This window comes from Rhineura floridana, chromosome 1 (genome assembly GCF_030035675.1).
Source record: "Rhineura floridana isolate rRhiFlo1 chromosome 1, rRhiFlo1.hap2, whole genome shotgun sequence".
NCBI lineage: Eukaryota > Metazoa > Chordata > Lepidosauria > Squamata > Rhineuridae > Rhineura > Rhineura floridana.
In genome coordinates, this window is record NC_084480.1 from 209,002,731 (window position 1) to 209,019,248 (window position 16,518).

The window sequence follows — 16,518 nt, forward strand, 5'->3', positions numbered from 1 at the left end:
ACATATTGGAAGCACATGAATCCCACCACAGAATCATGGGGACTGTAATTTGTTAAGTGTAGTGGGAACTATAACTGTGGGGGGGAAACTATACTTCCCAGGATTCTTTAGGGGAAATCATGCACTTTAAATGCAAGTTGGATGTGATTTAAATGTATTGTGTGGACCTACTTCATAAACTTTGCCTGCATGTAAATCATTTTAATTAATTTTTTTAAATGGAAATGAGCTATAAAGTTTACTGGGTGACCATGGGCTACTCACCATCTCTCAGCCTAATCTGACCCTCAGGATGAAAACAGCAGAGGGGAACCATGACCACCCCAAGGAAGAAGGGCACACTTAAAATGTAGAGGAAGTAATAATTTACAACCATAGTATGAAATCAAATACTTATCAGGACATAATATGAAGAAAATTTATATAAGCATGACTGTCAAAGATGTTTATTATTTATACAACTTGTAAAGATATTTGTAGGGCAATCCTATGATTGTTTACTCAGAAGCAAGTCCCAATGTATTCAATGGGATTTACTCAAACAGGGCCAATCCTATGATTGTTTATTCAGAAGCAAGTCCCAATGTATTCAATGGGACTTACTCAAACAGGGAAGCATGCACAGAACTGCAGCCTCAAGTGATAAGGAACACCCACCCAACCCAAAATTCAGAATCATGCCACTTTAAGCTGTTTTACCAACTGTTTATACTTTTTATGGTTACTGGATTTTAAAGGGATTTATTTCTTGTGAGCTGCCTTGGTTTCCAATTGGCAATCCTACCTCACAGGGTTGTTGGGAAGACTTCATATATATACACACACACTGGAGATGTAAAAATACATACACCTCATATAATAGTTTATTGTCAAAACCAGTTGGTCATTGCAGAAGATTTTAAAAAAAATAACATCAGTATTACTTTCCTATATAATAAAAGCAGTAATACCTATGTAAGCCCTGCCTAACTGCTTTAAGAAATAGGATGGGAGAGGGAGAGAAAGATTTACAACACAAGCACAATCCTTTGCTATGTTCACTCAGAAGTCCCATTAATTTACAGCACAATTGTAACCATGTCTACTCAAAAGTTAGTCCTATTGAATTCAGTGGGGTTTACTCCGGGTATGTGGGATTAGCATTGCAAGTTTACTCTCAGAAAAGCAAGCATTGGATTAAAGCTTCATATTGGGAAGGTCTTCAAAACACTGCCATCTTCAACAGCCCAGGAAAATGTAAACTTGTTTGACTCCTACACACAACAGAAAAATATACTTTTGGTACTGCTGAAAGGTATATACTTACTCACTTTATGAGATTTTCAGATAAACAGGAAAAAACAACAGTTTGCTACCTTTGCAATGCAGTCTAGGTACTTCCTGGAGGCCCAAAAATCCCTTGTCAATCACACCCCTGACTTCACCTATTGGCTACAAACCTGAAAGGGTGGAGTAAGAGCAGCCAGCTAAGAGATAATTTCACTGAAGTTGGGGGGGGGGAGCAGCTTATGTTTAGGTGTATATCTCGTGAACCAAACCACCTAGAAACTTAATTTTTTAAAAATGAAATCTGAGAGTCCAGAGATTAAGCTGAATCACCCAGAGAGGACCCCAAAAATCCCAAGTCTCCATGCGAAAACTGGACATCTGGCAACCCTAGTCATCATACACACAATCTGTCCAGGATATTTTGAAGAAGAACCCTCATAAAAAAATAAAAGTATAGACATGTAATTTTCATTCTGTTGGTTTAATAAGACTCAAGAAAGAGTGCAAATAAGGGAGAAAAAGGCTCTCAGAAGACACTTCTCAGACAAGCTTCAGGAGATTTTTTTGGGGGGGAATACAGCAATTTCCTTTAAAAAAAAGTCTCTCCCAGTGGATAAAAAGCTAATTACATTACCATAGCCACTGTTTTCGATACCCGATGCAATAATATTAGCAATAATGTCTCAGCAAATATCAGGATCATTAAGCTCATATCATTTCATTAATAATAGGTGGGGGAAAGAGAAACAGAAGTTTTTGTGTGCATGTGCATGAATCTGAGGCTTGTCTAACAAGACATTTCAAAGTGGAAAAGAAAGCTGGGGTGAGGGAGAAACTTGTCAGTTATGCGAGTTAATGAAGCAGGAGGATGGGGGGAAAGAATTATTCAAGGAAAGTGATGCACACTGCTTGAATTTTTGATACCGCTGGGAATGCTGTGATGCTGAATCATTCTCGCAGAGCCTTGCCAGTGGTGGCCAGCAGATGGAAAAGAGGCACTTCAGGGTGGGTGAGCTTGGAAGTTGAACAGAGGAGGAGGAAGACAAGAGGATATGGTGCCTTCACTGTCATGCAAGACAACAGGAATCTGTTTCCCTAGGGCACTATTAAGACCCAACTGGCACAGATTTAATGAATATCTACATTGTGGCTACTCAGGGCTGGATGTAAAAATGACATGGGAAAGCACCAATACATAGACAGACAGGGCCACCAAGAGGTTTCCAGAGACTATGGGATAATCTAAACCAGTCTTCCCCCAACCTGTTGCCCTCCAGATGTTTGAACTACCTCTCATCAGCCCCAGCCACCATCGTTTAGTTGTTTGGAGGGCACCACATTGGATGGGGACGGCTGAGCTAAACCCACACTTGCATTTTGAAGTACTGTAGACAGCTGGTACAGCACAGTGGGGAGGAGAGCCTGGCTGGGAGTTCAGAGTCTGTGAGTTCAAATCCCCGCTCGTGTCTCCTGGGTGTAAAGGGCCAGTTAAAGATCACCCCACAGTGAGTGACTCGGGTTACGTGCCCTACCACCTGTGTTGCCGTGGGCAAGCTGCATAGTCCCAAGGAGCCCAGTTGCCCCCCAGCTGGCAGTTGCGGACAAGGAAGGGGTTGGCTTGTGCAGCTGTGGCAAGTTGAGCAGGCCCTAGCCAGCTGGCAATAGTAAACCCCCTCTGAATACCCCCTACCATGAAAACCCTATTCATAGGGTGGCCATAAGTTGGGATCGACTTGAAGGCAGTCCATTTCCATTTCAGTCCAGAATCCTACTGCTTTGCTCTACCATCTCATTCAGCTTAATATGTAGCTGGCACTCACTGGGGGCTTTCAGCAAAAAACCTCTCCCCATCCCCAGTCTGTAAGATAGGATTATTAATAATATTGGCCTGCTTTCTGGGGGGTTTGTAAGGATTGCCAAGATGACGCATGTGCAATACTTTGGGTGCTTAGAAAATCCAACACATTCATTACTGCTGCTGCCATCAAAATAATGCCACAGGATTGGGGTTGGACTTAATGACCTCTCTGGAGATCCCCCAACCCATTCATTCTGTATATGTGGGGAGGAAGTATTGCCTAAGATTTGGATGGGAAAAAACAGTTTTCCCCTGGTCATGCCTCTTTTAACTGACAGCAATCAACTGCTACTTTTGTAGCAGGAAGGCAGGAAGATGACTCAGCTTTGTTTCCTCTCCTTTCTCCTATCTGTGGAATGAGCACTGTCTGTGCAAAAAGAGAACAATTGAAGTGCAGACTGAGGGTCAGAGGCAGAAGATGCAGACTGCACGTCAGAGAGCTAGGTCGGGGGCTATCTGTTGGGGCGTTAAGTTATGAAGCCTCCACCTATGCTCAGTCTGTATATTTGTAAATAAACACAAACATTTAAAAAAGCATCCAGACACCTCATTCCAAAGAAGACCAAACCTAGGTACACACTAGAGATGGAAAGATTGGTCAATTTCGGTTCTCTCAATTCCTCATTTTTTCATTCTTAAGTTCAGTTCTCCACTTTTCTGCAGCAATTGGTGATTTTTTAAAAAACAAAATCCTCATGAAAATTCTCCAGCATTTTAGTGTGAATCTCTCCTATATATATTTGTAGGCAGTTTTGACAAATGTACATATTTTTGCAAGCAATCTCTCATCATGTAATGCATTTTTGCATGATATTTTCACTCATATATTCATTTTTATGCACACTTTCCCCTAACATGTACATTTGTGTAAACACAGTGTGGTTGGTGAACTGTATTGCAATATTCGAATAAGTGCAAATTTCAAAGGATGGCTGTATTTCGGTTCTCATATTGTTTCAGAAAGTGAGAATCTGATAAACTCAACTTGAAATGTGAACTGAATCTCAGTTCTCAGCCATCCCTACTACACGTTGAACCCCCTGAAATTTCTCATGCTTTGGAGAATTGGGATGTGTATCATCATCATATGAAAAAGATGGAACTGAAGCCTGGGCTTGTTGGGTCTTTTCCATCAATTTTTAGCCATTGATTTACTTCTTGAACTTATGGGGGGGGGAACCAAGGCTGAAATAACCGGGGTTGGCCCTACTATTAGGCAGAGAGAGTCAATCATCTCAGGCGGCAGATGTGGAAGGGAAGGAAGCGTTAGTGAGGTGTTGGAGGAAAGAACTGTGGGTGCAACATGGCCCGCCCTGCATCCCTTAAACAAGTTTACTATCCCTTCACCAGTGTTGGAAGTAATATTCTATCTAGTTGGCTTCTATACATGGAAAGCGGTGGTGGTGGGGAGAAAATCATCTTAACCTTCAACTCAGACAGCAGAATATCTTGGGCCTAGAATAAGCTAAGTTGTTACCCCAGGAAAAAACTGTGTGCTGATGTTGGAGCTGAAATCCAAGAACACCTGGAAGACCAAAGATTCCCCATCCCTAAACTGGATTATTCCTATAGAAACATGAGCTAAAATGCAAGATGAGTACATTCCTGAAACTGGTTCTGTATGAAAGGCATATTTTGGATAAATTTAACTTATTCACAGAACAAACAACATCTGAATATAAATTTTAATAGAAATAAATATTTTTGGATTAAACGCATAGTTCAGAGACAAGAAAAGGATATTATAACATCCATTTTCCTGAAGAAAGCAATGTTTATAATTGTTGTAAATATCCTGAATTTGGCTGTTTTTTTAAAAAATAAGAGGACTACATTAAAATCACATCAGGATTATGATTTAAAACAGTTCAGACTTCCACTGAGTGATACCAAGTAAATGAAAAGAAAGAACACTGAGGAGAAATAGAAAGAACTATAAGTTAAATTAATGCATGCCCCAAGAGGTTATGTGCATCATATAGCAATATGTATACCATGGAGATAAGAGATTAGAGGGGGAGTTCAAAAATATAATCAAGTCTCCAAAAGGAAACGCACAGAAAGCAAGATTTAAACCACTGTGGAGCTGATATAGATCTGCAAAGCTCCATTTACTTTAATTTTGAAGTAAGCTTAGAAGAAGCACTGAAGAATGAATGACTCAATGAAATGAAAGGTATATGAAAAAATTAAATATACATAGGGGAGGAGCAAAATCAAAGCATTCTCTATAGCTTGGAACAGCCTTCCCCAAGCTTAGGTCCACAAATGCTGTTAGAAGTTAGCCCCCCCCATCCCTGAATGTTGGCCATGCTGGCTGGGGATGATGGGGGTTGCGGTCCTACAATTTTTGGGGGCCCGAGGTAAGCTGGCTTAGAGGATAGCTTGATGTTACATGGTGCAATTCTACTGCTGAAGTGAAGAAGGTCCTGCAAGTTGCCTAGATGGGAGGCCACTAGGGAAAGAACCAGTCTTGATTTTATTTCAACACCAAATAAAGACCTTTTTAAAGTTTTTACAGTTCTTTTAATCTGTTTTATCTTTTCCAGTGGCTTTTGTGCTTCTTTTGCATATTTTATTGTTGATCTGTTTTATTCTAACCTGGTTATAGGGCAGCATATAAATACTTAAAATCATAAAGAAAAGTTAATTTCAGTTACAACATGGGAGGATACAACTTCCCACACACACATCACCACTTATCCATAACATATTTCTGTGGTCAGTGTAGGCGCACAAGTCAGTCTCACCCACTTGGAAATTAGAATTAGGAAGAGGCTAATCAATAATATACTACTTTACATTTGATATCTATTTTATGCTCTCTGAAGATCGCACCATTGTACCCGTTTTCCACCACTCCAGTTACAGTACGGCTAAGAGATCAGTTAGTACATTCATCATTATGAAGAATCATACACAAAAAGCATGATAAAAATGGGAATTTTACAAGGTCCTTGATTGGCTTTCAAATAAAAAATGTGGAACTGTCTCAATATCACTAAAACTATAAATTATAATATAAGAGCAGGACCTTACTTAAATTGTGATTTGAATATTTGCTGCCTCTATTGCGTCCGCAGAGTGGTGTCCCAGGAGGTTGTTCCAAGTGGTCCGAAGCCTGGTCGGTCCAGTTGCTCAGGAACCCTTGGAACAGTCTAAGGCCTCCTGTGACAAATTAGCAAAGCACTTTGCCGACAAAATCGAACATTTACAGAGCTCAATTCCGTACGCCGTGGACACAGTAAATGAAACAGAGTTGGCCAGTTGCAATCCGGTCAAATGGGATCGGTTTCGACCTCTTCCTTCTGAGGATGTGGACAAGGTGCTCTCGACTGTGAAGCCTACCACCTGTCTAACTGATCCTTGCCCATCGTGGCTCCTTCTGAGCTGCAAAGAGAAATTGGGCGAGGGGATTAAGGCGGTGGTCAATGCATCCTTGGAGGAGGGTGTAATGCCATTAGCACTCAAGGAGGCAATTGTAAAGCCCATCTTAAAGAAGTCCTCCTTGGATCCCCAAGTTTTGAATAACTTTCGCCCAATTTCGAATCTACCATTCCTGGGAAAGATCATTGAGCGAGTGGTGGCTAATCAGTTGTCGACACACTTGGATGAAACGGATTATTTGGATCCATACCAATCGGGTTTCAGGACTGGACATGGAACTGAAACAGCATTGGTCGCTCTGGTTGATGATATGAGGAGGGCATTAGATAGGGGAGAATTCACCTTTCTTGTCCTCCTTGATCTCTCAGCGGCTTTTGATACTGTCGACCACAGTATCCTTTTACATCGCCTGGAGGAATCGGGAATAGGAGGCACTGTACTACGGTGGTTCCATTCCTTTCTTTCCGACAGGCATCAACAGGTAGCATTGGGGGAGGAGGTTTCAGACCCTTGGCCTCTCAATTGTGGTGTGCCACAGGGCTCTATCCTCTCTCCCATGCTATTTAATATCTATATGAAGCCGCTGGGGACAATCATCAGGAGATTTGGGCTGCAGTGTCACCAATATGCGGATGACACTCAGCTCTATCTCTTGTTTAAATCTTCACCAGAGTCTGCTGTGGAGACCATGTCCAAGTGCCTGGAATCCGTGAGTGGATGGATGGGAAGGAACAGGCTGAAGTTGAATCCTGATAAGACTGAGGTGCTACTCGTGGGAGACAACGGAAGGTTGGGAGATGTTGACCTGGTGTTCAATGGGGTGAAATTGCCCCTGAAGGACCAGGTCCGCAGCCTTGGGGTTGTTCTTGATTCCAAGCTGTCCATGGAGGCTCAGATTTCTGCAGTGAGCCGGGCAGCTTGGTATCAATTGCACCTCATTCGTAGGCTGCAGACCTACCTTCCTGCTCATCAGCTCCCACTGGTGGTACATGCCCTGGTCACCTCTCGGTTGGATTACTGTAATGCGCTCTACGTGGGGTTACCCTTGAAAACGGTCCGGAAATTACAACTTATACAGAATGCTGTGGCTCGACTGCTTACAAACTGTCGCCGCTGGGAACACATCACCCCAGTGTTGTTCGACCTACACTGGCTTCCAGTTATTTTCCGGGCCCAATTCAAGGTGTTGGTATTAACCTTTAAATCCCTATACGGTCTCGGCCCAGTTTATCTGATGGAGCGCCTCCAGCGCCACCAACCATGCCGCCCAACAAGATCAGCTACACAGGACCTTCTCTCAATCCCGCCAACTAAAACAGCTAGGTTGGCGGGGACAAGAGAGAGGGCATTTTCAGTGGCGGCCCCCACTCTCTGGAACTCCCTCCCGTATGACCTTCGACATGCCCCTTCCCTGAATGTATTCCGCCAAGCTTTGAAGACCTGGCTCTTCAGACAGGCCTTTGGGACTTACGGGGAGGGTTAAATTTTTACGACGAATAGCCTACTACTCTGTACTGGAACTGTTTTATTGTTTTATTGTTATATTGTATTTTATGATGTATTTTATTATGATGTAATGTATTGTTGTTAAATTGTACGTCGCCTAGAGTGGCCATTGGCCAGATAGGCGACCCACAAATTAAATTATTATTATTATTATTACAGTTTCTCGGTTGCATCATTTCACAACGATATAGTGATTCATCACATTATTATATTTTATATGGAGAGGTTTGGGCACTCCCTATGTATGTCTACTCAGAAATAACTGAACCGAGTTCAACAGGGCTTATTCTCAGGTAACTAGTTATAGGACTGCAGCCTCAATGACCAATATGTTGCTAATACTGTGGTCTATAATATTGCATCCTCACTGTATTCCTATAAAATAGTAGTATTGGATTCAGGAGAGAAGAGAAGCCTGGGTTATTGTCATTGTATTTTAAATATTTCAGAGAATTCTGCTTCCATTTCTCAAGATCACTTACCAGATTGAGTCTTTTGTGAGTTTGGAATCCACCTTTCCCTCTTCATTGACAAAAACATCCATCTGCAAATTGGCATCGTTATCGTGGGCTGAGGAATAGTTGGTGACAACTCTGGCAGGAATTCCTATGCATCTCAAAACTATAAGAAGAAAAGTGAATAGTCATTACAATGACGTTTTCACGACACTTAATAGGTATAGCCTGTACTCACTGTAGCTAATGAGGGTTTCTGAGAGTAAATATATGGCTGGAAATATTTACTTCTTGACCTGTGGAATTACAATAGGAAGGTCAATTTATCAATAAACAATGACAATTTAAGTTTTTTTCAGGGGAAGGGGGGTAAATAATCTGAGAAATATACTTGGAAATTGATTGCCCAAGTATTGAATGTTTTATTGTAGGGGTAAGGAACTGGATCAGTGGCCCAAACACATAACTTTCCCCTGCCCATCTCCTGTGAGCCACTTTGACACCAGGCAATTCAACTTCCAAGGAAAGAATCAGGAGCACACCCTACATGCACTCCCAATTCTCATTTTCTTCCTTTGCATCCCCAGCTTTAATTCAAGCGGGTACTGCAAAGGAATTATTGGGAGTACCCATAGAGTGCAGTTGATGCTTTTCCAATTTGGCACCTTTTTCTGTTGCCATGCGGGATATCAGAAAAATATGCCAAATTTAAAAAACATTGACTTATGCCTGCAAAAGAATGCCTTTTGAGTGCATTCCTAATGACTCTTCTGTCTTCTAGCTGTGGCTTGACTTTTCCCTTTCCTGACTTCATATGTGACGTCAGGCCTGCTGGGAAAGGCCAGTACTGTTTACTCAAAATGGTGGGCAGACTCGAGGTTCTCCACCAGAACCGCTGACAGGGGAGGACAAGAGGCATACAGGTACTGGGCGCTGAGCCAGCAGTGGGCCTGGACTCTTAGGTTTCATTTCAAAAAAATAAGTCAATCGGAATCTGTAAAGGAAGTTAGAAAGCAAAATGTGGCAGCAATATTCTAAGGCTTATTAGGCAGATACATAGACGCTGCTGCTGCTAAGGTCACTTCACTTCTTAATCACTGTTGCTAGCAATCAGAGGAAGGCAGAGATTTTTCACAGCTTTGCTGTTGGAGATGCCAGGAATTAGTCTTGCATGCAAACCATGTGCTCTATTACTGAGTTACAGCACCTCCTCTAAGTAGACATCAAACCATCAGTTTCACATCAGGAAGGTAACAGGTTTTCTGTTCTTCATAAATTATAACGCTCCATTCTCCCATTCTCTCTCAATTGATATCACCTCCATGAGCATTACCCTACTAGTTTACAGGGGATGGGGAGGACAGACCGGCATAAGGAGCGGTCACTGATAAGTTAGCCCTTTCGCCCTTCTTATGGCTTCTATACATTGAAAGGAGCTCAGTAATTTGTAGACATGATGACGTACACAAGACCATCGCTCAATGGTAGAGCACCCGCTTGTATGCAGAAGGTCCCAAGTTCAATCCCCAGCATCTCCAGGTAGGACCGGTAGAGAACCGTAACTGGAATCCTGAACAGCCACTACCAATCATTGTTGACAATCCTGAGCTAGATGGGCCAGTATAAGACAGCTTCCTATGTTCCTATGTACCATAAACCACACTGGTCCTCAGGCATTTTTTTATTTTACCCTTCTGCAGTAGTTCATATTCTGTAGACTTAAGGTGGCTACAGTGTTTCATGCAGAACAGAAACGTTGCTTGCACATTCATTGTAATGGTTTGATGACAAATCACCTGGATTCCTCCAATACCATATGCACCTATTGATTAAACTTAATTCAAATGCCCTCCCAGACTTCTACGGCACGAGCCATCAGGGCTCATTGGAAATAATTCAGCTGACAATTTCAAGATTAATGACTTTGCTCCGTCTTTTTCAGAATGTTTTAGCATTTTTAACAGATGACTGTCCCAAAATATTCAATATGGTAACCTTGGAAAGTTGAACAGTTGCAACTAGAAAACATCAGAAACCCTATATAGCTGAAAATTCAAACCAGAGGATATTTATGTGCATATTAATTACAGTGTGTGCATTTTAAAAGATGAATATGATTGCCATGGGATGTGGTTTTTATTGGTAGGCTATGGAAGCATTTTCTGGAGTTCTGTTGAATGAATTGTTATTACTTATTGTAATTTTTATATTTTATGTGTTTGTAAATGTTGGGTTTTTCTTTTCTAATGTAAACCACTTAAAGCTTAGGAAAAGCAAATGTTTTAAATGAAACTACAAGTCCCAGCTAACATTCATGGACTTGTCAGAGATTTTTTGTTGGACTTCGTGTGTGATCATTCACAATCCATGATCCTTACAAATCACGCAGGGCTCATGCACAGCCTCCATTCTTAGGTGCAGCTGGTCTCTAATTGGGTATTTGACAGATCAGGCACTGGCTTCAGCAAGTGGCTTCTTCTGCCACTGAAGCTTCTGGTTAAAGGAAGGAATGACTGGCAATGCCAGTCGGGATGTCCACACCACAGTCTCTAATCCACCTGGCCTGTGAAGATAGGTGTCACCAGAGGGCCAATCTGGTGCCATCAGTTGATATAAAGCTCCGAGATCTTCTCTGGGCAACTTGTAATGGAAGGAGGAAACTAGATCCTCTCTATGTGCCACTGCCTTCAGCTTGCCTGATTTCCATCTTCTGCATGCTTCCTGAAGATACTTGAGTCATCTGCACTTGGGCTGAGGGCTTGTGCCATATGGCAGATGGAGGACTCATGGGCTATCTGTTAAGTGCTTCACTCCATATTCAGGATGGGATTTGTATTTTGTACCTGTGCTGCGTGTGTTTTTTAAACATGTGCTGCTTTTTGCAGTTTCTGCTATGGAACAGAAAGTGTAAGCATCCCCTGAGGCAGCAGTGGAGAACATTTTCAGCCCATGGGTAACCTTCTGAAGCCCATAAGCTCCAGTGGGTGGAGCCAGAGGCAAAAGTGGGTAAATCAGTGGCTGTGATTCTTACCTTTGTATGGTAGGCTATATTCCAGCCATGGAAAGGTCAGAGGTTTCTACACCCACCCACACTTCTCCATCCAGACCACCAAGAGGCATTATCACAGTTCAAGGAGACATTCCATCCAGCCAAAAGCACACGGAGAGGGGGCAGAGCAGGATTAGTTAGTGGTGTGGCCTGGGGAGAGTCCTGAGGGCCAGATAGAGAGGCCTGAAGGGCCACATTTGGCCCCCAGCCTTGAGGTTTCCTATCCCTGCCCTGAGATATTCTTCCCCCCCCCTTGAAATACCAAAGCGGTTTAATTATTCTTTCCTGACTTTCAGCACCACTGTAGCAGTGGTATCCGGGAGCAGCAAGTAGAGCATGATTAAGAGTGTTGGAGATGTACAGAGTCCACAGCATTAAAATGTTAATTTCCTTGTAGACAAGTGGTGCTATCTGAGAACATGGCTAGAGCGTTCCTCTAATATGTCCTTGCAACATTTGGATAAATCTACTCTGTAGCATTATGGATACTGATGCAAAGAGGCCTCTTCCACAGAGTTAAAGTGACCGACTCCTCGGTTGACTTTCCGGTGGGGAAACATAACCTAATGACTTGGAGAGTTAAGCTATGCACAACTTTGCTTAATTATGGCTGTGCCACAGAAGAGTATCAGAATCCCACCCATTCAGTTGGATGTGTTTTCATGTGTGACTGTCAGAGAAGGCAGACCAGTTGAGAAATAGGCTCATTTTAAATAGCTGGCAATACCTACTAATATTGGCATGACTATGAAGGGAAAGATGGGGTTTGGAATGAATTTCTGCCAACTCTTCCCCATAAGGCAATACACATTCCAACACCTTCTATTTTCAAAAACAAGCGAATGTCTTAGATATCTACAGTATCTCTCGGCCAAGTTACTTTGCAACAGCAGAAATGAAGGTACCCAGCTTCCACCATCTGCATTTCAGCATCAAAATGTTTTCCTTTCAATTGAAAGAGTCAGTGGATGGGAATGTTTGTTTATTTATTTTCAGCATGCATAGCCCGCCCTTCACCACAAAGTCACAGGGATGTTACTCTTTGCAAGGGAGGGTTGGAGTGTCTTGGTGAATGCTCATTGCCGGCTCTTGCTGAAAACGAAGTTATACCATGTTCTTGTCTTCATTTGTTATATTGTATGTAGGGATAACCTTCCAGGTGTTGCCGGACTACAATTCCCATCAGCCCTGACCATTGGCCATGCTGGCTGGGATTCATGGGAGCAGGAGACCAACAATATCTGGAGAGAAGCTGGGCTACCGCTTCCTCCATATTGATCAGCTCCAGCCTTAGCATGCTCTACAATCAGGAGCATAAGAGATCAGTGGTATAATGGATACAAAGTTCTCAGAGGTTTAAAAAAAGCTGGATGTTTAAACACTACTTGTTACATTTTTAGCAGAGAATATATTATTAGTATGATGCCCCCCTCTAGGATGCACACCTTAATGTGGTGAGGTGGTTTGAGAGTGTTGAAGAAGCTGAGAGCAATGCCGTCAGGAGTCTAGACCAAGAGGCTAGACTCCTAGCAGGGGCACCAAAAAGCGGAATGGTCAAGGCTAAGACACCAGACTAAGATGCATCCAAACTCAGAGGAAGGCAATGGTAAACCACCTCTGAATACCTCTTACCACAAAAACCCTATGAACAGAGTATCCAAAATGCAACACGAGATAGTGCTGGAAGATGAGACCCCCAGGTCAGAAGGCACTCAACGAGCTACTGGGGAAGAACAAAAGGACAAGTACAAGTAGCCAGAGACTGATGCACGCAGATCCGAAAGGAGAGTCTAGAGTTGTACGACGCACACAATAGGAACATGGAATGTGAGAAGCATGAACCAGGGAAAGTTAGAAATTGTCAAGCAAGAAATAGAACGTATCAACATTACAATACTTGGCATGAGTGAATTAAAATGGATGGGAATGGGACATTTTCAATCAGACAACTACAAAATATTTTATGCAGGAAATTAAGAAAAAATGGGGTTGCTTTAATAGTGAGAAGTGATGTAGCAAAAGCAATTAGGAGCTACAACACAAGGTCTGAGCAAGTGATATCAGTGAGATTAAACGGGAAACCTATTAACATAACCATCATCCAAGTCTATACTCCAATGGCAAATGCAGAAGAAGAGGACTTGGAGAGATTTTACACAGAAGTACAGGAAGAAATTGATCACACACCAAAACAAGATGCGCTGATAATCATGGGGGACTGGAATGCAAAAGTAGGGAACAGAGAAGAACTAGGAATTGTGGGGAAATGGGGCTTAGGAGACAGAAATGAAGCAGGAGAAATACTTATTGAATTCTGTGAAGCCAATAATTTGTTTCTTGCAAACACATTTTTTGAGCAGCCAAAAAGATGACTGTACACATGGACATCACCAAATGGTCAATATAGGAATCAAATTGATTATATAATTGGTAGCAGAAGATGGAGAAGTTCCATACTTTCTGCGAAAACAAGACCAGGAGCAGACTGCAGTACAGATCATGAACAGGTAATATCGAAAATCAGAGTAAAGCTAAAGAAGAACAACAAAGCAATCATAATGCCAAAATGCAATTTTAATATCCCAGAAGAATATAAAGATCAAATAAGGAACAGATTTGAGGCTTTAAACTTAGTTGATTGAGAACCAGAAGAACTATGGACTGAAGTCAGACATATTATCAGGGGAAAATGCAAAAACACAATACCTCTCATTACAAAGAGAGAAAGACCTCAATGGATGACAGAAGAAACTCTTAAAAGGGTTAAAGACAGAAGGAAAGCAAAAGCAAAAGGAGATAGAAACACCGTCAGAACCCTAAATGCAACAATACAGCGACTAGTACGTAGGGACAAAGAGAACTATTACAATAGTTATTGTATAGAAATAGAAGAGGACAACAAAAAGGAAAGAACAAGAGCCCTATTCCAAAAGATTAGAGAAATTAAAGGGAAATTTAAACCAAGAGTAGGGTTGTTGAATAACCAACAGGGGAATACACTGACTGACCGAGATGAAATAAAAGTAAGATAGAAGCAATACACTGAAGAACTCTACAGAAGAGATGCAACGATGACAGATTCATTCACAGAGGAACCATATGAGGAAGAACCAGAAATTTTAGAATGTGAGGTGAAAGCTGCTCTTAAAATACTTGGAAGAAACAAATCACCAGGAACAGATGGCATACCAATAGAGTTGCTACAAGCTACTGAGACTGAATCTGTCCAAATTTTGACAAAAATTTGTCAAGAAATATGGAAAACTAAACAATGGCCCACAGACTGGAAGTGTTTAATATATATCCCAATTCCAAAGAAAGCAGATCCTAGGAAATGCAGTAATTATTGAACTATTGCCTTAATATCCCGTGCAAGTAAAGTAATGCTCAAGATTCTACAACAAAGGCTCTTACCATATATGGAGCGAGAAATGCCAGATCTCCAAACTGGATTTAGAACTGAAGAGGCACCAGAGATCATATTGCAAACATATGTTGGATAATGGAACGGACCAAGGAATTTCAGAAGAAAATCACCAGTGCTTTAAAGATTACAGCAAAGCCTTTGACTGTGTAGATCATGAAAAACTACGGAATGCTTTAAAAGAAATGGGGGTGCCACAGCATCTGATTGTCCAGATGCGCAACCTATACTCTGGACAAGAGGCTACTGTAAGGACAGAATATGGAGAAACCGATTGGTTCCCAATAGAAAAGGATGTGAGACAGGGGGTGTATTTTATCACCCTATTTGTTTAATCTGTACACAGAACATATCATACAGAAAGCGGGATTGGACCAAGAATGAGGAGGTGTGAAAATTGGAGGGAGAAACATCAATAATTTAAGATATGCAGACAATACCATACCGCTGGCAGAAGCCAGTAATGATTTGAAACGAATGATGATGAAAGTTAAAGAGGAAAGCACAAAAGCAGGACTACAGCTGAAAAAATGGCTAAAGTAATGACAACAGAAGATTTATATAACTTTAAAGTTGACAATGAGGACATTGAACTTGTCAAGGACTATCAGTACCTTGGCACAGTCATTAACCAAAATGGAGACAATAGTCAAGACATCAGAAGAAGGCTAGGACTGGGGAGGGCAGCTATGAGAGAACTAGAAAAGGTCCTCAAATGCAAAGATGTATCACTGAACACTAAAGTCAGGATCATTCAGACCATGGTATTCCCGATCTCTATGTATGGATGTGAAAGTTGGACAGTGAAAAAAGCGGGTAAGAGAAAAATCAACTCATTTGAAATGTGGTGTCGGAGGAGAGCTTTGCACATACCATGGACTGCGAAACAGACAAATAACTGGCTGTCAGAACAAATTAAACCAGAACTGTCACTAGAAGCTAAAATGATGAAACTGAGGTTATCATACTTTGGACACATCATGAGAAGACCTGATTCACTAGAAAAGACAATAATGCTGCGAAAAACAGAAGGGAGTAGAAAAAGAGGAAGACCAAACAAGAGATGGATTGATTCCATAAAGGAAGCCACAGACCTGAACTTACAAGATCTGAACAAGGTGGTTCATGACAGATGCTACTGGAGGTTGCTGATTCATAGGGTCACCATAAGTCGGGATAGACTTGAAGGCGCATAACAACAACTAATTATGATCTATGCTAAATCTCAGTGTTTTTTGGGGGGTGGGACTTTGGTTCATTCTAACACGAAAGAGAAAAAGTGTACATGCCAAAAAAGACCACTTCTTTATTGCATATTTTATCTCCTACTTACAAGTATTGAATACTCCAGCAAAGACCCAGCACTGGCCATACCGCACTGGCTCCTTGGAGCTATGATATTCCAACAGAATGTCTACACTCCCAGTCCAAGCTGAGGGGGGCACTCCGTAATCATAAATATTGTTCCACGATCCAACAATCACGCCCTCGTCGTCTTTTGAATTGATCTGAAGGAAGAATAAGTTGATAAAGTCACTGCTGGCATTTACAGTCATATGTACTGATCATA

General features: G+C 41.7%; 1 protein-coding gene across 1 annotated transcript in view; it reads right to left on the reverse strand.

Moving 5' to 3' along the window:
• F13A1 (coagulation factor XIII A chain) overlaps window positions 1-16,518 on the reverse strand; it is a 123,891-nt gene that overhangs the window by 38,875 nt on the left and 68,498 nt on the right. Inside the window, exons 7-8 of the mRNA XM_061591308.1 lie at window positions 16,282-16,456; window positions 8,503-8,641 (exon numbers count right to left, since the gene is read on the reverse strand). Coding sequence (XP_061447292.1) covers window positions 8,503-8,641; window positions 16,282-16,456 — 314 coding nt within the window. The remainder of the gene's footprint in view (window positions 1-8,502; window positions 8,642-16,281; window positions 16,457-16,518) is intronic.